Source organism: Bidens hawaiensis, unplaced genomic scaffold, assembly GCF_021521415.1.
Source record: "Bidens hawaiensis isolate Kalapana, Puna unplaced genomic scaffold, B.hawaiensis_p1.1 tig00073579_1, whole genome shotgun sequence".
Lineage (NCBI taxonomy): Eukaryota > Viridiplantae > Streptophyta > Magnoliopsida > Asterales > Asteraceae > Bidens > Bidens hawaiensis.
This window is the reverse complement of record NW_027502799.1, coordinates 1-21,217: the sequence shown is the minus strand read 5'-3', so window position 1 is coordinate 21,217 and position 21,217 is coordinate 1. Positions and strand designations below refer to the sequence as shown.

The 21,217-nt window shown below is 35.8% G+C and overlaps 1 protein-coding gene, 1 long non-coding RNA gene and 2 pseudogenes across 4 annotated transcripts; 2 read left to right on the top strand and 2 right to left on the bottom strand.

Annotated features, from left to right (window-relative positions):
• Positions 1–6,575: 6,575 nt before the first annotated feature.
• Positions 6,576–7,323, bottom strand: LOC143606216 (THO complex subunit 6-like). The gene is made up of 5 exons (XM_077082057.1): positions 7,317–7,323; positions 7,145–7,280; positions 7,002–7,062; positions 6,854–6,907; positions 6,576–6,751 (listed from the first exon to the last, which is right to left on the bottom strand). Exons 1-5 carry the CDS (start codon positions 7,321–7,323, stop codon positions 6,617–6,619), a joined length of 393 nt encoding a protein of 130 aa, XP_076938172.1. The 3' UTR covers positions 6,576–6,616.
• A 4-nt stretch (positions 7,324–7,327) lies between these two features.
• On the bottom strand, positions 7,328–8,505 carry LOC143606217 (uncharacterized). Its single transcript, XR_013148707.1, has 3 exons — positions 8,481–8,505; positions 7,746–7,844; positions 7,328–7,385 (listed from the first exon to the last, which is right to left on the bottom strand). It is a non-coding gene; the product is annotated as an uncharacterized LOC143606217 (long non-coding RNA).
• Positions 8,506–8,725: 220 nt separating this feature from the next.
• LOC143606215 (cysteine-rich receptor-like protein kinase 43) lies at positions 8,726–11,841 on the top strand (annotated as a pseudogene). Its single transcript, XR_013148705.1, has 6 exons — positions 8,726–8,756; positions 9,095–9,230; positions 10,047–10,254; positions 10,516–10,744; positions 10,946–11,096; positions 11,192–11,841. The product of XR_013148705.1 is annotated as a cysteine-rich receptor-like protein kinase 43 (transcript).
• A 2,473-nt stretch (positions 11,842–14,314) lies between these two features.
• LOC143606218 (phosphoglucomutase, cytoplasmic-like) lies at positions 14,315–21,207 on the top strand (annotated as a pseudogene). The gene is made up of 18 exons (XR_013148708.1): positions 14,315–14,434; positions 14,546–14,642; positions 16,883–17,020; positions 17,234–17,347; positions 17,428–17,490; positions 17,572–17,691; positions 17,793–17,893; positions 17,971–18,030; positions 18,113–18,212; positions 18,860–19,014; positions 19,103–19,198; positions 19,304–19,367; positions 19,458–19,539; positions 19,626–19,801; positions 19,899–19,975; positions 20,068–20,200; positions 20,309–20,426; positions 20,939–21,207. The product of XR_013148708.1 is annotated as a phosphoglucomutase, cytoplasmic-like (transcript).
• Positions 21,208–21,217: the final 10 nt, after the last annotated feature.

The window sequence follows — 21,217 nt, the reverse complement described above, 5'->3', positions numbered from 1 at the left end:
CGATTGAATGGTCCGGTGAAGTGTTAGGATCGTGGCGACGTGGGCGGTTCGCTGCCGGCGACGTCGCGAGAATTCCACTGAACCTTATCATTTAGAGGAAGGAGAAGTCGTAACAAGATAAAACCTGGCTCTGATACCAATCTGTAACACCCCGACCAAAGGCGGATTATACATCGGGGCGCCACATATTGTTTCATTACTCGTGACACTATTGGGTGTCAATATTTAATAAATACATTCATTCGCGCACGCGCAAGGTAGACACAATATAACATAAATCAACATAAATCAATATATTATAAATCATAATATTCGAACAGCAATAACTTGTCTTGATACATTTTAATCTAGGTCCAAAATAAAGAACTTCCTACGTTTCCTCGAACTCCAAAACAGCTACTGCAAACCTGAACATGTGTTAAAATAAACGTCAAACACTTGCGTGTTGGTGAGAAATCAAGTTTAATACAATACATAGATATCAATAAATCTGCGCGCAACACGTGTATGTCTGGTGTTTAACAAGGGTGCAATCAGATTGTGATCAAGCCTAAATAGATCATAGCTCATAGTTCATAGTTCAATCCGTGCTCCCAATTGAGCACAAAAACGAGAAAAACATCTGTGCAAGTGTAAACAAAGAAAACCGTAAACGATAGGTCTCCCGTGTTCATCTAATGGATCCATGAAAACTTCGGAATAGGCCGAACAAAGCGGTTAATGATACACACATACAAATAAACAGCCAAGTAAACGTCCTCAACACATGGGATACTGCGCGACTAAAGTTCATAAACAAGTTTAAGACTCAAGTTTGTACGAACACATGAACATCCCAAAACATTAAAAATAAAAAGGGATTAGGTACGAGATTACTCACTTGATAAACGATGCGGTGTAAGATAAAGCAAGAACCAACTTTAAACAAGCACAAGTTAACCTATAATTAAAGATTATTGTTTTAACGATTTGCTTTAAGTCTTGATTATAAGTTAGCATAATTAATAAGTAAATTATTATATATATTACCGGAAAAACAGGGCAGAACAGGGAGGAAGACGGAGGCAGAGAGGGAGGCGGCAGAGGGAGCAAGGAGAACAGGAGAGATTAAGTGTTTGTGTGTGATGTGTTAGGAAAATATTATTATTATTTATAGAGAAACCCTAGGGAACGCAATCCCTAGAAAAGGGGAAAAGATCTCAAAAAGCAAAAGATTCCAAAAGCAAAAGATATCAAAAGATATGGCAGCTGCAGGGGGCAAGATAAAGCTGACAGGGAACAGTAAAAAGGCATGGGCGGGTCAGATAAAGGTACTGGTCAGGCATGAAAAAAGCAGATCTCAAAAGATTATGTCAGTCACTTTTTCTGCCAACCAATGGGGTTGGTGCGCATGCTGCGCCGAAAGTAACTTTTCTATGACAAACTGAAAATCTTTCTTACTTTTTCAGGCTCTCATCACGACTTGACTCAAATTTTCGGGACGAAAATTCTTTAACATGGGAATGATGTGACAATCGTCAATTTCAGGTTAACCTCGTTAACTCAACTCCGTTAATTCAAACTTTAAGATCGTTGAATCTATAACGCATACTTCATTACATTTAAACTAGGGTTTAAATGACGCTTAACACTTACTACATGTGTAGTAGTCTTTCGGGATTTGCACCGAAACGCAAACGATTGAGGAATAAACGAAGCACACTAAAACACTAATGATGTGATAACTATGTGTTAGGATTATGTGTTATATTATTGTCATGATTATGTGCAAGTTAGGATAGAATGTTCTAGAAAAACAACACTTGAAAGTAGAAGGACTAGAGTGTAACTTGTTTGTCTATAAATATAACCTTAACTACAAACCCTAACCTATTTTATTAACCTACAACCCGATCGGCCTCCCCCTTGCTCTCTCTTGGCTGCCGTCCACAAACACACACACATACACCATCAATTCAAGCCTTTGATTGAAGAACAAAGTGCTAGGAAGGTATATTTGATCATCCTTCACATCCTTGTTGATTGAATTTGATGTTTGTTGGGTTAATAACAAACCCTAGCTGGCCGATTTTGTTCATGCATATGATTAATATGATTGTTGTTATTTGAATAATGAATTGATAACTAGTTTGATAATATTGCATGTTAATTGTTGTGTCCTTGATTGTGAGTTCAAATAAAACCCTAACCATGTGTGTATGGTGTAATTGATATGCATGGATAGTAGTTATAGTGTCTAGAGGGTTATATGGATGCATGATAGTTCATAGATTGTTATTATGATGAGTTTTGATGTGAACAGATTCTGGACAGAACGTATATACGATGTTTAACTGACTGTAACGAAGTGTAAACGTGAAAATTGATTGAGATTGTGGGTACTGCAGTAAACTAGGTTGAGTCTAGTTTCTATGAAGTATAAATTCGTAATTTTTGGATAAGTGGAAGTATACTTTTATGATTTTACAAAAACGTGATGCAAAGCTGAGCTGTTAGACCTGCTGTTAGGTTATGTTGTAAATGTTATATCTCATGAACTTCGAGACCAATTGGGTTGGTTCCACTTCTGGAGGTTGACTCACTGAGTTAGGAACCAAACCCAAGTGGTCTTGCATTTATTGGATTTTTCGTTTAACGGGAATTGCAAATAACATTCTGATGTGCATGAATCTGACTGATATAAGTTAGCTGTAATGTTTTGATCATTATGAACAATCTATATGGAATAAAAATAAGATAAAAGATGTTCTGGAAACCTAAGATATGTATGCTCCTGTGGTAATTTTTGGTAAATTAATTGAGACGTTATAATCGGTAAACTAGTGCAATCTTTCAAGTAGAAATTCTGTCATAACGAAACTAGCTGCTGAGTTGTATAGGAATGCATGAAATATGATAGTTTTTATATAATTGTTGTATTTTGACCAAAATACCCTTGCGGGGAATAGTTGCTAGTTGATTGCCATGAATTGACCAAATTGCCCTTATGGGGAATAATGGTTAGTTAGTCTTTGTTTGTTGACCAAAATGCCCCTACGGGAATAATTGCTAATAAGTATGTTATTAATACGTGACACGAAAGTAATTGCTCACTCATGTATCGTATCACAATTTTACTTGTTTAAGTTACACACGATTCACAAACGAAACACGAAACATGTTACGTGCATTGGTATTATGTGCCGAGTCTAGAGACTCGTTAAACATTCCGATACTTAGAAAATCTCTTTGTTATTTTAGAACGATAGAGAGTTTTCTACGACGCGCATCACTCGGTGATCTAGATCGGATATTCTTCGCAAACAGTGAGTTCACTTACCCCACTCTTAAACTGTTTTCAAACGTTTTTCACTTGGGGGAGATAACATACTCCGATAAACATATTTTCTGAGATAAACGCATATGAAAGATTTTGTTATAAATTATATATCACTTGTAAAGGCTAAGCGGCATACGTAACATTTGAAGTCCCACACATCGGACCGGTTAATATTTGGAATAGCGAGTCACTTTTGGGTAGTACTACTGGGTTTGACAAACCCCACCCGACGCTAAGCTCAACTGGAGGTTGAGTGGGTGTAAATTTTGGCTAACACTTACCATGGTCTGGAGGACCTGGTGACGGGCACTTGATAAACAGTCAGCTTCGGTCGCGAACCACTTAGCGATACTTGTTGTATAGATTAGCTACCTATCGATATATAATTTGACATAACACTATCTGGTAATCCAAAACACTTAAACGCTGTAACGTGGTTACACACTTAAACGCTGTAACGTGGTTACACACTTAAACGCTGTAACGTGGTTACACACTCAAACGCTGTAACGTGGTTACACACTCAAACGTCGTAACGGGGTTACGCAACATTTAAACGTCGTAACGAGGTTACGCAAAACGCTAAACGATTTATCTTATTTTACTTGTGAACTCACCAACCTTGTGTTGACACTTTTAGTATGTTATTCTCAGGTAGCCGAGGCGGGCGCGCGGTTTAGGAGCATGCATTAATGAAAACACTTTTATTCTGCAAACTTAATTTTAACAGTTACATTTGGTTTTAAGTCGTCCTGCGTGACGCAACTTTTGAATTAAGGTTTTACGCTTCCGCACTTACTTTCATTTAAACGTTTTTCTTTGGTTTGGTTATAACTAATGATTCCGATCCTGCCAGTTCACACCCTCTGACGGTAAAACTCCGTTAGTGGATTTTGAGGGTGTGACATTTTCAGACATAAAGCAGATTAGGTCAACGGCTCAAAAGGTAAGACAACACAAAAGCTCGTAGTTGAACTTTGGGTTGGGTCGGCCGGTCCGCCTTCAGGTGTGCACCGGTTTACTCGTCCCTTCTGTCGGCGATGCGCTCCTAGCCTTAGTTGGCCGGGTCGTGCCTCCGGCGTTGTTACTTTGAAGAAATTAGAGTGCTTAAAGCAAACCAAGCGCAGTCGTATCCCTATCGTGAAAGTTCACTGGGAGTCCAAGCGCGGAGCCGAGTTTACATGGGAAAGGGAAGATCAGATGAAGATCAAGTACCCGCACCTGTTCTCTGCGCAACCTACTTCGAGATAAATTTCGGGACGAAATTTCTTAAAGTAGGGGAGACTGTGACATCTGACCCGATCCGACCCGACCCAGGTACCCGTTTCTCCGATCCGATCTCTTTCTTTTATGATTTAATATTTATTTATACTTATATTTTTACCTTTAATAATAATATATGTTTTCCTTCCCGCCTCTTTCTCTCTCTTTCTTTCCGCCGTCCCGTCCCTCTTCTTCTCTCTTTCCGCCTTCTTTTCCCTCTTGTCGCCGTCCCGCCCTTAAGCCTTGTTTCCCTCTTTTTCTTCTAACTCTTTGCTTGTCCTTTGTTCCTTCCCGCCTAAGGTTGTCTGCGTAGCTCCACGCGCCAGACTCCTTTCAAGGAAGCCTGCGTGAAGACCATCTGTTCCAGCGATACGCGAGACGAACTCTTCTCGCAGCGCGCTAAGAATTGTAATTCTTCTCGCAGCGCGCTAAGAACGGTAGTTCTTCCCGCGACGCGCTAAGGATTTGTAGCTCTTCTCGCAGCGCGCTAAGAATCGTAGTTCATCCCTCGACGCGCGAAGAATTATAGTTCTTCCCGCGGCGCGCTAGGAATTGAAGTTCCTCCCGCGGCGCGCTAAGAAATGTGATTCTTCCCGCGGCGCGCCTTAGCTTCTCGCGCTAAACCCTTTGGGTTTTCTTCTGTTGAATCTAGCCGTTTGCTTTTGTGTTGTCTTACCTTTTGAGCCGTTGACCTAATCTGCTTTATGTCTGAAAAGTTACTTTCGGCGCAGCATGCGCACCAACCCCATTGGTTGGCAGAAAAAGTGACTGACATAATCTTTTGAGATCTGCTTTTTTCATGCCTGACCAGTACCTTTATCTGACCCGCCCATGCCTTTTTACTGTTCCCTGTCAGCTTTATCTTGCCCCCTGCAGCTGCCATATCTTTTGATATCTTTTGCTTTTGGAATCTTTTGCTTTTTGAGATCTTTTCCCCTTTTCTAGGGATTGCGTTCCCTAGGTTTTCTCTATAAATAATAATAATATTTTCCTAACACATCACACACAAACACTTAATCTCTCCTGTTCTCCTTGCTCCCTCTGCCGCCTCCCTCTCTGCCTCCGTCTTCCTCCCTGTTCTGCCCTGTTTTTCCGGTAATATATATAATAATTTACTTATTAATTATGCTAACTTATAATCAAGACTTAAAGCAAATCGTTAAAACAATAATCTTTAATTATAGGTTAACTTGTGCTTGTTTAAAGTTGGTTCTTGCTTTATCTTACACCGCATCGTTTATCAAGTGAGTAATCTCGTACCTAATCCCTTTTTATTTTTAATGTTTTGGGATGTTCATGTGTTCGTACAAACTTGAGTCTTAAACTTGTTTATGAACTTTAGTCGCGCAGTATCCCATGTGTTGAGGACGTTTACTTGGCTGTTTATTTGTATGTGTGTATCATTAACCGCTTTGTTCGGCCTATTCCGAAGTTTTCATGGATCCATTAGATGAACACGGGAGACCTATCGTTTACGGTTTTCTTTGTTTACACTTGCACAGATGTTTTTCTCGTTTTTGTGCTCAATTGGGAGCACGGATTGAACTATGAACTATGAGCTATGATCTATTTAGGCTTGATCACAATCTGATTGCACCCTTATTAAACACCAGACATACACGTGTTGCGCGCAGATTTATTGATATCTATGTATTGTATTAAACTTGATTTCTCACCAACACGCAAGTGTTTGACGTTTATTTTAACACATGTTCAGGTTTGCAGTAGCTGTTTTGGAGTTCGAGGAAACGTAGGAAGTTCTTTATTTTGGACCTAGATTAAAATGTATCAAGACAAGTTATTGCTGTTCGAATATTATGATTTATAATATATTGATTTATGTTGATTTATGTTATCTTGTGTCTACCTTGCGCGTGCGCGAATGAATGTATTTATTAAATATTGACACCCAATAGTGTCACGAGTAATGAAACAATATGTGGCGCCCCGATGTATAATCCGCCTTTGGTCGGGGTGTTACAGTTATAATCTACAAACAGAGCAGTGGAAAACAAGATTAACTAACAGAATACATTAACTGAAAACAAAATTAAGTGAGAAGAGAAAAAAAAACGTATCAGCATATACCTGATTACAAGAATTTCGGGCAACAACAGAATGTAGATAACCAGAATGCCCTTTGAAAGTCAGTTTGATTTTAGATTTCTCCTGAAAACGTATTGCACAACATAGAACTCCATTTATCCAAAAAGAGAAAAAGAAAACTAATCTCTGTATTTGATTATTTAATCACATTCAGGAAATACATACCACATCCCAACAATAGGCACATGAATCACCAGCAGCTGCATATATGGAACCTCCCTATGGTACATGAAAAATCAACTCAAATCTTACATACATGTTTATCTAGTTATAAATGCCGACAAATGTTTTTTTTAAGGAAAAGCTTACAGACCTGAGTATCAACAGCAATAGCATTAGTTTCAGGGATAGGAGAAAGTGCACCCCAAGGACCTCTGAGGAGAAGAAAAAAAACATTACTTAGAACTAAACTAACACACTCATAATTTATCATCGTTTTAAGTTTATGTGACTAACTTATGTTGAGGATTTGCTAAGTCAAGTTGCGGCTTCAAAAGGCCACCTGCAAGAATAATGTGTAGAGTGAATAAAAAGTGTATCAAGATTTTGTCAAAGAACGAATATATCACATTTATTGGACTGCAACTCAAAACTTAATAAAATGACAATGAATAGAATTTCGCGTGACAAACCATTCTTCTTTGCTTCAAACATATCCATCCACTTCCATCCTCGAATCCGACCATCATCACCACAACTAAATAAAAACATAAGTTAACAGATATAAGACGTTGTTAATCCAACATAAATTGTTTACAGAACGAGCATGAGAAAGACATTATCTTAATAACAACTAGTTCTAAGTAATTCTACAGCGTTCATCAATTTATCTTTTCCGACCAAGGGAACATATCATCAATCCGGGAATATGGTCCACTTTAGGAAATAATAGTTTGTATTGTTCTCAAAGTAAAATAGTTATACTTTTTCTTACAAACTAGACTCGATTGTTGAATGGATACTATGAAAACTAAACAAGTCTAAACAAACAAGCAAACAAAAAGGAATTGCCGACACATAATAAGTATATAACTAGCAAGCATCATTAGATGTTTACCTCAACAGCAAGGAATCTTCAGCATCGCCATAGAACTTGACATCATAAGTAGGCCCATCGTGTCCATTAATTAAACAATCTGGTTCAGCTACAAATAAACTAAAGAAAACTACCATAAGCAAGCCGCAAATACACACCCTCATTAAGGGGGTGTTTGGAATCACAATTTTAAAATTTGAAAGTGATCATGACTAAGGACTAATCAAAATCAGATACTCAATCATGATCATAGAACATGAAGCTGTAACAATAATAATAATCACATATTCAACAAACACAATCTAAATGCATCCTCAAAAGGCTTTGTATAATCACTTTCAATTCATAAACTATGCAGTCGATATAGGTGATATATCACCTATATCAGTTATCGGTCCCTTAGTAAAATATTGGCCAGAATATCAGTACCGATTATATCGGCGATATTGATTGATATATCACCGATATTCCCTATATCAGTGTTTAAATTCTTCATTATCCATTTTTAGTGCTCAATGTTAGTATTTTAAGTCTTAATTAGTTCCTACTTGCCACAATGGTTAGTGTTTTGGCAGTTGCAAAAGGTTAATCTGTTAATAGTAAGAGAATATATTGAATTTTACATGATATTAGAATTAGCGAAATCCCATCGCGATGATCGATATCTCAGATATCAATCCTTGACCGATATCCGATATTTATCCGCATTCACTACTTAATTCATAAATAAACAATCATAAAATATAAACTACTTACTTTTGAGCCCTAGAACTCCCAACAGATGGTGACTGTAAGCAAAAGCAAAGAAATGCATATAAAATTGGTTGGCAAGTATAAAAATATTAGAGAGTAATAGCAGATTGATGTAACTACAACATACGACGGAGGATATTAGAGAGGATAGCGAATACGATGCGATTGAACCGTCGCTAGAGGCGGCGACGATGTAATTAGGGTTTCGGTCATCAGTAGTAGACGGAGGAGAGAAGACCGTACGGAAGATGGTGAGTGAACTGGATTCCAGGTCATCTAGTATGCTGTCTCTGTAGGCATCTTAAAAATGGCCGTGGAGGAGTTGAGACTGAATGAAAGATGGGAGAAATGAAGGAGGAAAATGGGAGAAATGAAAGCAGAGAAATCCAATTCTCCGCTTTTTTTAGAGAAACAAAATCAGAGAAATGGAAATGGTTTATTTCCATTTCTCACCTCTTTCTTTCATAAACAAACAAGAGAATTCTTTCCAATTCCATTTCTCACCCCTCAATTCCCTCTACCAAACACCCCCTTAAGGTTTCATCAAACATGCCATGTTTTTGTATGATTTTTAAGGATCTTGGTTTTTTATGTGTTTGTGTGTTTTTGGGAATTAGAAAGTCAAGATGAAGAACTTGAACAACTTGCTGCTCAAGAACAGAAGATTTTTAAATTTGAAACATTAATTTCTGCTACTAAGAATTTTCATCCAAATAATAAGCTTGGTGAAGGGGTTATGGCCCTGTTTTTAAGGTACTATTTATCCAAGTGTTTTATGTTATCTTGTTTTTATTAATATTAGTTGAAAATTTTATTGTTTTTTAAGGTAAAATTCATTCAAGAGTTTATATTATCTTGTTTTTATTAATATTAGTTGAAAATTGTATTATTTTTAGGTCATTTAGCTTGTTAATTTATCTTGTGTTTGGGATTGCTTTTTTTAAAACTGTAAAACTTTTTATATTATTGTAACTTGTTAGCTTATCTTGGGCCAATGCTTCTTTGATTTTAATTTGTTTGTAACTTTTTTTAAGTTAATAAGTTTTACAAGTAAACTAAAATTGATCAATTGTCTAATTTGGTTATTAGGTTTGGAATTATATTAATTAGATAATCACTTTCAAAACTCGTTTACCGGTTTAGACGAGTGTAAACGAAGTAGGGGTGTTCAGTATTCGAATCGGGCTTGAAAAACTCATAATTCAATTCGACGTGATTTGATTTCAGTAATTGAATACGAATTTATGATGTTCTAGTCAATTCGAATCGAAGTTCGAATTCAAGTAATACATTTTGTTTTTTAATTATATATGTACACATGTTTATCAAAAAAATTTATAAAAGCTTTGAAGTTCTAAAGACTAAAATATGGAAGTTCAGATTTTGGTTGTTGATTCATAATAATTTTGTCAATTTCTATGAACATTAATTCGATGTTATCACTTCAAAATATTTTGGATGTTATCATTTTGAATATTTGTGATATGTTATAAATGTTGTGAGTTTTAACGTAGTGGTGTTTGGTGTTTCCTGATTAATTGTAACAATTTGGTGTGTTTGGATGTGTAGGGGAAGTTGGAGGATGGGAGGGAGATAGCCGTTAAGAAATTGTCACACTCATCCGAACAGGGGAAAAAAGAGTTCACTAACGAAGCCAAACTATTAGCTCGCGTGCAACATCGTAATGTTGTAAATTTGTTGGGTTATTGTGGAAATCCTGAGAAGCTTTTAGTGTATGAATATGTTGAACACGAGAGTTTGGACAAGTTTCTTTTCAGTAAGTCATTGTTTCTAGTATTATTTATCACAATAATAATCTATAATTTTTTGAATATGTAGTATTTTAAGAGGTTGGTTGTGGGATTGTGACATTGTGTCATGTGTGCATTTAAAATAAAGTTTTGGTGAATTTTGACCAGTTTCATTCTAAGCTAAATTTATTTTGACTTGACTCCTTTGATATAAAACATAATTAATCTTATGTGTTTCTTTGCTAGCTATTTTGATGGTGATTATGATCTTCTTGGTTTATAATCAGAAAATAAAGGTGTGTTAGATTGGAAGCGAAGACATGACATAATCCGTGGTGTCGCACGTGGCTTGCTTTACCTTTATGAAGATTCACATGACCGCATCATTCATAGAGATATTAAAGCTAGCAATATTTTGTTGGATGAAAAATGGATACCAAAAATTGCGGATTTTGGTATGGCGAGGCTCTACCTTGGAGATCAAACTCATGTTAACACGCGTGTAGCTGGCACTAAGTACGTTTTTACTATATTTATTCACAGTTAGTGTCTCCTTAAGACTTAAGTTAATTTAAATGGTAATTATCAATTTAAACAAATACATTCATTTCCATTTTCTTAATAGGTTGCAAAATAGACTAGTTGGGTAACAAATATTATTAGCAATTTATTTAAGATGTCCTAATGGATTTTTGACATTTTTGCCCTTGGATACAGTGGATACATGGCCCCTGAATACGTTATGCATGGTACTCTATCAGTAAAGGCAGACGTGTATAGTTTTGGTGTTGTAATTCTAGAGCTCATAAGTGGTCATAAAAACGCGACTTTCAACCCTGGCCCCGAGTGCCAGAATTTACTAGATTGGGTAAGAAAAACGAGAAATCAACTTATTATTCTACGCATTTTCTATATATTATTACGGTAAATGTTCAAGAAATGATCGAATGATATATTTTACAGGCATATAAACTATACAAAAATGGCAAACGCCTAGAAATTATGGATTCAAAACTGGCCAAGTCAGCAGACACGGAACAAGTTTCTGTGTGCATACAAATCGGATTACTATGCACCCAATCGGACCCAAAACAACGACCCACATGGTTAACAAAAACATGGTACACTAGACGAACCAAACCGCCCAGGTATTCCGGGTACAAGGTACCGAAGGTCCCAAAGATCCGCCACGTCATCATCGATAGCTGGGACTTTGGGTGCATCGAGTTCTCATACTTCCAATGTCACCACCACTTCCACCACTATGGTTGCTAGTACTCCTCATAAGTCAGCTAATGTGGTGCCACCGCGGTCTGGTTCTTCTATAGCCACGGGTTCGGGTTCGGGTTCGGGTTCATCTGGTCATGGCAGTTTACATTCGGTTAGGTATTCAAGATCAGATCCTCATGGTAAACGTCCCATGATTCAAAATTGATTTAAAACATTTATTTTTTTAAATGATTTAAGAGATTTAATTTTTGTAAGTATACAAAAGTGAGAGGTAGGATTGAGATAGTCAGCAGATGTAGTTAGGACTATAGAGGGTACATATTTTTAGTGTTTGCTTTAATATGTTTTGTGTTACTTTGACAAAAGTATTTGTAGTTTTAAATGCCCATATATATTAAATTTACCTTTTTTAGCGGTTGACTGTTAAACTATATGTTGTAATCTTGTAATTGTAGGTTAACTAAAAAGTGCATTACGTCATGTCACCTCACTGTCACGTAAACATTGAGTTTTAGCTAACCCTCTCTTTAACCATTGTGAGTTAACAACAATTAAACAAAATAAAAAACACAAAAATTTATATATATAGATGTATATTGATTGGTTGTCACAAGACGCCACAACTCAAAAAGTGGCGATGTGCAAGCGTTAAGGGGATACCGCCCATGTCCTTTGGCACCCCCCTCGATTCTTGCGGCGTGGTGTTTGGGGCATTATGAAGCGTATGTGGCCTCAATGAGAGCCCCCTAGTTAGCCATAACACCCAAAATTGAACAAAAGGTTAAATCAACTATGTGACACATTTATTGTCATGGACTTGCGGATTGTATTTTTCAACAACGCGTTTGGTACTCCAAATTAAATTATGGACCATGTGATACTTTGTAATTTGATAATTTCTCCTTTTGGTTGGTGAGTCAGTTCACAAGTCTCATCAATTGTGAGTTGTGACACATCTCATCTTTTTAAAATTGTTAGTTAAACGAAGTTTTAATAAAGAAAAAAATTGTGACATGGTGTTTGATAGATATAATGCAAGTTCGATAAAAAATGCAAAAAGGGTTTATAATTGTTTCGTAGAGTCGTAGCCCCAGGCGATAACAAGTAGTCTTGAATGCGCGATCTCTCTCGAAGAGATAATCTCTTTATCAACGAGTAAAGACGGAATTTGTGTTAAATATAGGACTAGCATGTCATTCATGGTTTGAAATAAGGATTTGAAATATAGGATTTGTTTGGTTCGGTTTTTGGGTTCTTGACCAATACAAAATCCAAAGCCAAACCGAAATTTTGTTTGTAAGAAAACATAAGACCAAATCGTCAGATTTAATTAGGTTATGTGTTTTTTGGTTTGATTATATCGGTTTTTCAGTTACATATTGATTTTTTTTCGGTTTTGTACAAGTAAAAACACTATGCCCGACCATGCACTGGGTCTTCTGTTTCAGGGCAACCGAAAAATGGTTTGAATCTTTCAATCCAATTGCTTGAGGAGTTCAACAAGTGGTTATTTACTTGGTAATCAACACCCTTTTCAAATACGAAGATCATAGAACTAACGAGTGCTTTAACACCTTCAATACGAATAGTAGCCTATTAATTTTGGTAATAATAACTCATGACTATTTAAGAACAAATATATGGACTTACATATGTATAAAATACATGTGATCTACTTAAGATTAATCACATATATAACCAGGTATTATCGTGTGGCAACTTGAACTTGTATATTGCACTTACGCGCTACTAGAATTACATAAGAGAACTCATATGTGACACTACACTAGCATATCATCCGTGTAATATAAATTCTGATGATAAAGTAAGATACATGAGAAAAAGTTAATCATGATGTCACATGATCACACACTATAACGACAATCATTCATCATACGGGTCATATGAGTTTTATATGAAGTTATACGAGGTCGTATGAGCTGTTATAAAGCAATAATGTTATACGATTCGTATGGTCAAATGTTCATACAAATCATAGTTGTTGCATAAGATGTTATACAAACATAAATATTGACTATGTGACAGGTGTCTGATAAATACACACAGACCCGTAAAATCTTTTATCACAGTAAGATGGTCGACGGGGTATTGCCATGTTGTTACAGCACCACTACTGGTGTAAACGAGTTGAGCAAGCACAAGCTCGACTAGGCTCGTTTTGACTTACGAGAGCTCGAGCTCAGCTCGTCTCGTTTTGAGCTCTTTTTTAAAGCTCGAGCTCGACTTGCGAGTAGTTTTTTCAAACTTGGGTCGACTCGATTTATCAATTATAATATACAAAATCTTAAATATTCTTATATATTTTGAGAAAAAAAAACTTAAACGAGCTTAAGCTCGGCTCAAGCTATTGTACGTAGTACATTTAACGAGCTAAAGCTCGGCTTGAGCTTGACTGTATAGTGTGAAATTAATACATTAAAGATAAGAAAATGTCAAACTTAAAAATACACAAGACTTGGGCTCGACTTATTATGAGTTTTTTTATCAATCCAAACACGAGTAACTCTCGAGCAACTCCCCTACTATCGCCCTTAAACGAGCATAAGCTCAACTCGAGCTCGATTGTGTAATGTGAAATTAACACATAGAAGTTAAAAAGGTGTCGAACTTAAAATTACACATTGCTCGTGCTCAATAACTACACAAACTTTATATTTGAATCAGGTTAGTCTCATTTCAATCTTTTTATTATTGATCCAGGCTCGAACAACTCGGTTATTTAGATCTAACGGTTTGGGGCAATACTACTCGTAACCAGTGTCTCTCATCAGTCTCAGATCTACTAGACAGATCACCGTCTGAATCGCTCTCAATAATAACAATATTAATACTACAAAATGAAATGACGTGAGGTTCCGAATAACAGAATATCCACCGCCACGTGTTTCCGTATATCTCACTCTTCTCTTTAACAATCACTCACTTTACAATCGCCAACCTAACCTTACTCTCTCTGTAAGCATCTCTCTATACCATCCACTATATATATATATATATATATATATATATACTTCAATCGCCTGTAATAATAATAATAATAATAATAATTCGTTAACATTATTACAGGAAATTAGCTTCACTAATGGCGAATTTCACGGTGAATCGCGTCGAATCGGCTCCGATTGAAGGCCAGAAGCCTGGCACGTCTGGACTCAGGAAGAAGGTTTAATTTCATTTTTAAGTAATTGTGTTTTGAATTTTGTAGATCTGTTGCGTAAGTATTGATTTATTAATGCTGTTATCAACATTCATATGCTTTGATTACAGGTAATCTGGTTTTTGAATGATTAGGTTTCGGTTTGTGTAGATCTGTGGAATGAGTTAGTGTTGATTAATGCTGATATTAGTTTTGTTTGATTAGAGTGAGATCGGATTGTTGTTAGCGGTTATGTTAGTTTCACTGGTAATCCGGTGTTTAAATAATTAGGTTTCGGTTTTTGTAGATCTGTGGCGTGATTTAGTGTTGATTAATGCTGATATTAGTTGTGGTTGATTCATATGCTTTGATTACAGTGAGATCGGATTGTTATTGTGATTACATTAGCTTCACTGGTAATCCGGTTTTTGAATGATTAGGTTTCGGTTTTTGTAGATCTGTGGCATGATTTAGTGTTAATTAATGCTGATATTAGTTATGTTTGATTAGAGTGAGATCGGATTGTTGTTAGTGGTTATGTTAGTTTCAGTTTTTGAATCGTGTAGGGTTCTGGTATTCAAGTAATTAGGTTTTGAGTTTTGTAGATCTGATGCGTGATTAAGTATTGATTAGTGCTGATATTAGTTACATTTTTTGATTCGTATGGTTGATTAGAGTGAGATCGGATTGTTGTTCTGGTAATCTGGTGGTGTTTTTGTTGATTAGGTTTTGAATTTTGTAGATCTGTTGCATGATTAGGTACTGATTAATGCTGTTATTAGCTGCGGTTGATTCGTGTGCTTTGATTACAGTGAGATTGGATTGTTATTGTGAGTATGTTTCGGTTTAAATGATTAATTAGGTTTCGGTTTAGTATTGATTAATGCTGATATTAGTTATGTTTGATTCGTCATTCGTATGGTTGGTTTGAGTGAGATCGGATTGTTATTGTGGTTAGGTTAGTTTCAGTTTTGAAATCGTGTGTTTGAGGTCTGGTAGTTGGTGTCTAAGTGATTAGGTTTTTATTTTTGTAGATCTGTTGCATGAATATGTTCAAAATAATGCTGATATTAGTTACATTTGTTTCGTACGCTTGATTAGAGTGAGATCGGATTGTTATTGTGTGATTATGTTAGTTTAGTTTTGAAATCGTGTGCTTGAGGCCTGGTAATCTGGTGTTTAAATGATTAGTTTTTGAATTTTGTAGATCTGTTTCATGATTTAGTATTGATTAATGCTGATATTAGTTGTATTTGATTCGTATGCTTGATTAGAGTGAGATCGGATTGTTATTGTGATTATGTTAGTTTAGTTTTGAAATTACGTGTTTGAGGTCTGGTAATCCGGTGTTTAAATGATTAGGTTTTGATTTTTGTAGATCTGTTGCGTGATTTGATATTGATTAATGCTGATATTATCTGTGTTTGATTCGTATGCGTGATTAGCGTGGGACTGGATTGTTATTGTTATTATGTTAGTTTCAGATTGTGTATTTGCGATTGATCTGTATTGATGTCAGTTATAGTGCACAGATCTATTGCATGTTTTAGTGTTTTACATGATGATGGCGTGATGCTGTGTTTGAGCATTGATTTTGTGTTTTAGGTTAAAATTAGGCAAAAATTGGTTTAGTTTCTAATTGAAATTTGTATTCAATCAATCAATCATACCCAGTAAATTTGTAATGACCAATTATGTGCTTGTATTTTATTGGTACAAATGACTACCTTATTAGAGCTGTAAACGAACTGAAGCGAACCGGACAAGGCTTTGCTTATGTTGTTCGTAAAGCTTTTATCGGACAAGCAAACGGTTCATGAGCACAAACAATGCTTTATTTGATTTGGCTAACTGATAATGGTTAGTGTCAACGGTTCAATCAGGCTAGCAAGTTTGTGTTGCTGGATTTTATTTTTTTATAACATTCATATTTATATGTTAATTTACATTACGTTAATCACATAATACTTGTTTATATATTTGTTTTGTAGTCAATAATTTTGCATAAATCTATATGATAAGATTAGAAAAAAATTTAAAAGTATAAAAAACTTTTAATGAACAGACATATTTTGTACCTACAAAATACTCGTAACTTTTTTATTATGATTTCTTCCTCAAAATAAAGTCACCAAATTAAATATTCATTTGGCATGCTTCTTTGTTATTTTCATATGATACACTGTTGCTTGCAAGAAAACCTCCATTAATGGATGCATTGTTTTATCTTAACAGCAAACTGACTTGATTTATCTGAAAATTTTCAGGTTAAAGTGTTCACTCAACCCCATTACCTGCACAATTTTGTTCAATCGACCTTTAACGCCCTTACTGCAGAGAAAGTTAAAGGTTCTACCCTTGTTGTTTCAGGTGATGGACGTTACTTCTCAAAGGATGCAATCCAGGTGCTTATATCAACCTTTTTATATAACTAATTAACTTAATTATAAAATTATTATCCAATGCCAATATGAAATTATCTATTCAGTATACATGGAAATGCTTTTATTTTATTTAGCAAGTGGGAACAACTAAATGCACTCTTGTTAAAAATGACGAGAAATGGTATTGTTCTAGCAATAACAATGTAGAAACCTGTTTTATTTCAAAAACTGCAGATTATAATAAAAATGGCTGCTGCAAATGGCGTAAGACGTGTTTGGGTTGGCCAAAATGGACTTTTATCTACACCTGCTGTGTCAGCAGTTGTACGCGAACGAGTTGGCGCTGATGTAAGTTTATCTGTTTAAAACTTCTCTTTGCTGTTAATGATGAAGATTAGCTTAACCTTAATTTTCTTTTAATATTCTAGGGTTCCAAAGCAAATGGTGCATTTATTTTGACAGCTAGTCACAACCCAGGTGGTCCCAATGAGGTATGTTGTATCTTTTAAGAACATCAAAACTCTAAAATTTAAAAAAATAGTGGAACTTATAAATTTGCGTTCATTTTTCAGGATTTTGGAATTAAGTATAACATGGGAAATGGTGGACCCGCACCTGAAGGAATTACTGATAAAATCTTTGAGAACACAAAAACAATTAAGGAGTATTTTATTGCAGAAGGCCTACCTGATGTAATGTCCGAATCCTCAAACTACAGTAAACTTATAAGGAAAGTTATATCATAGTATTATACATGCATCAATTTGATCATATACTTGAAATGTGTGCGCAGGTGGACATCTCAGCAATTGGGATTTCAACCTTTTCTGGACCTGATGGTCAATTTGATGTTGATGTTTTTGACTCGGCAACCGACTATGTGAAATTGCTGAAGTATGTTTGCTTTCCCAAAAAATTGAATTAGGCATCAATGTTACATGCCACTAATAATTTTTGTGAATTCTTTCCAGATCGATCTTTGATTTCCAGTCTATCCAAAAGCTTGTTACATCTCCACAATTTTCTTTCTGGTGTGTACTATCTCTTTTCCATCATTTTGTGCTATCAAAGATTCCTTTTGACAGATTGTGCTTTGCAAAATTGACACAATAGCTTTGATGCGCTTCATGGAGTTGGTGGAGCTTATGCTAAACGAATATTTGTTGAAGAGCTTGGTGCCCAAGAGAGCTCATTATTGAACTGTGTTCCCAAGGTTATTTCTGCTCAACTAATCCATCTCGTTTGTTCTTTAATTTTAGTTAAAAGTGACAATTGACCTAGTTACTCATGGAAGAGAGTGCTGTGTTTTTTTCTCAAAGCAAGTCACATCAGGGGAACTACTCGTACGGCCGAAAGTCACCAAAAGTCTATTTTAATGCTTAAAACATTCTAAATGGCTTTTTGAGTCAAAGATTTATATTATTTTTGTTGACATGTCTTTTTAGTACATGCATCAGTAATATATATTGCAAGATAGTTAAAACAAAATATCGACAATGCTCGCGAGTCAATCCAACTTTGGCTGTTTTGACCCATGGTAAAAATTATATGTTACAACCTGAAACCCGTTCCGACTTATTACCCATCCCGACCATGCCCATCTTGTCATCTTTAGTCACCTCACCCCCCACAATTACGTGTCCTTTAAAAGCATATGCCAAAACTTATTGTCATAAGTGATTTTTCAAATAATGTAAAAAACGTGCTTGCGGGTGAATCCAACTCTGCCTGATTCGATCCATTTTCCCATGCCCGACTTGTCACCTCTGATTGTAGCTAAGCCACTATCGGGCATGGGAAAATGCAGTCTATACTTTTATCATATTTTTTTTTCTAACTGATCCTTTATTATGCAAACAGGAAGACTTTGGTGGTGGCCATCCTGATCCCAACCTTACTTATGCAAAAGAGTTGGTGGCAAGAATGGGTTTGGGTAAAACCCCTGATAGTAACCCACCAGAATTTGGTGCTGCTGCTGACGGTGATGCTGATAGGAACATGATCCTTGGTAAAAGGTAAAAGCCGTTATTCAAGTTTGTCGTGAATAACTACACCTACCTATTGGAAGATTCTAATTGGTAAATATCTTTTTTACGGTTTCAGGTTTTTCGTGACACCATCAGATTCTGTTGCGATTATTGCCGCCAATGCAGTTGAATCTATACCCTACTTTTCATCTGGATTAAAGGGTGTTGCCAGGTTACTGTTTATCTTATAAAGTGACTTAATTCTTCATATTGTTGCATGCGTCGGTTTCGTTTCTTAACTAAATTTGATTTGTTACTGTGATTTCTCTGTTTGTAGGAGCATGCCAACATCAGCTGCTCTTGATGTTGTAGCCAAAAGTTTGAACTTGAAGTTTTTTGAGGTACTTGTACACATACAATGTTATTATAAGTTCATAATTACACGCCTAGACCATCTTTTGAAAGTAAAAGTCATTCTGTATTTTTATCAGGTACCAACTGGCTGGAAATTTTTTGGTAACTTGATGGATGCTGGATTATGTTCAGTTTGTGGTGAAGAAAGTTTCGGAACCGGTAAAGTTTTTTTTTAATTTTGTTTCTTTTTTTTCCTTTGTGTATTTTAATATATTATAGCATATGCATTTTTTTAATTATTATAGGATCGGACCATATCCGTGAGAAGGATGGAATCTGGGCTGTCTTGGCTTGGTTATCCATTCTTGCTCATAAAAACAAGGACAACCTCAATGGTGGGAACCTTGTGACCGTTGAAGACATTGTGCAAAAGCACTGGGCTACCTTTGGACGCCATTACTATACTCGCTATGATTATGAGGTATTTTACTATTTTATATTAACTTAATTATCGAATTTATTAAAAAAAGTAAAAACTTAAAGCCTCATTGACAAGAATACTTTTGGTTTTTGTTAAGAATGTCGATGCAGGTGCTGCGAAAGAACTAATGGCTCACTTGGTCAAGTTGCAATCTTCTATTAGTGATGTTAACTCGTAATATTCTTGATTTTATCTTGATATATTTGATTTTTTATTTACTTTTTTTTATCACATTATGATAAATTACATTTATTAATCTTGTGCAGAACCATTAAGGGAATAAGATCTGATGTGGCAAATGTTGCAAGTGCTGATGAATTTGAATACAAAGATCCAGTTGATGGTTCAATTTCTAAGAATCAGGGAATCCGCTATTTGTTTGAGGACGGGTCACGTTTGGTGAGTTTGTTATCATTGTGTTAAATAAAGTTAAAAAGGTTAAAAAACAGAAAGTAGGTAAGTAGAACTTTTGAAACTGATCTGTTTGCGTGTAAATGTGTGTTGTAGGTTTTCCGTTTGTCTGGGACCCGGGTCAGAAGGTGCCACTATTCGTCTTTACATTGAGCAATATGAAAAAGATTCATCAAAAACTGGAAGAGATTCTCAAGACGCACTTGCTCCTCTGGTAAATCATCTCATTTGATTATTTTTTTATTTTTATTCCTCTGGTAACACGAAAGCTGCAGGTTTGGATTTAGTCTAAACGTGTTTGGGTCAGTTTTGGGTCGAACCCACAAAACGCTTTTAGCTAACATCTTCGTGTCAACCTGACGGATTCACGAGTTGACCCGTTTGATTATATGTAACTTTTAAGTTTTGTTTTATGTAATAAATCAAACTATTCAAGTTCTTTTGCCAAAATTTAAATGTTCAAATATAAATAAGCATAGTTTAAACATAATTGCTTAAAAAATAGAAAGTATTTGCATATTTGTTTCGGGTTAAACTGGTCGTGTTCATGTGTTTTGACACAGTTTTTTAGGTTCATGTCGGGTTCAGCCTTCCAACCCATGAGCATGACCCGTTTAATAGCCGTATTTATTATCACAAAGCATGTCTCTGATGATCTAGGATTGACCAACAAGGTGTGTTGTGTGTTGTAAAGTTACTAACTTGTAGTCATGTATTTGGCCACAGGTGGAGGTTGCACTAAAGCTGTCAAAGATGCAAGAGTTCACAGGCCGTTCCGCCCCCACCGTTATTACATAAACAACTACTTGCACATGCTGCTACTGTCGTCGCTGTCTACAATGAATGTATTTTGTGTTTAAAGTTAGATTTTTCTGCATGACATGTCTTGTCCGTTGAATGTTTCATGATTTACAAAGTTTTGGTGTCCTTAATAAGTCAGTTGTATCTTGAGAGCATTTACCAACAATGTCATGAAATTACGGCTTTTAATTGCATAAGAGTCAT

What these genes read in the sequence shown, in the direction of transcription:
- LOC143606216 (XM_077082057.1), bottom strand. An exon ending in TTAGCAAATCCTCAACATAA is followed by an intron (nt 7,063 to 7,144) that starts GTTAGTCACATA and finishes TCTTCTCCTCAG; the next exon opens with AGGTCCTTGGGGTGCACTTT. An exon ending in GTGCCTATTGTTGGGATGTG is followed by an intron (nt 6,752 to 6,853) that starts GTATGTATTTCC and finishes ATACGTTTTCAG; the next exon opens with GAGAAATCTAAAATCAAACT.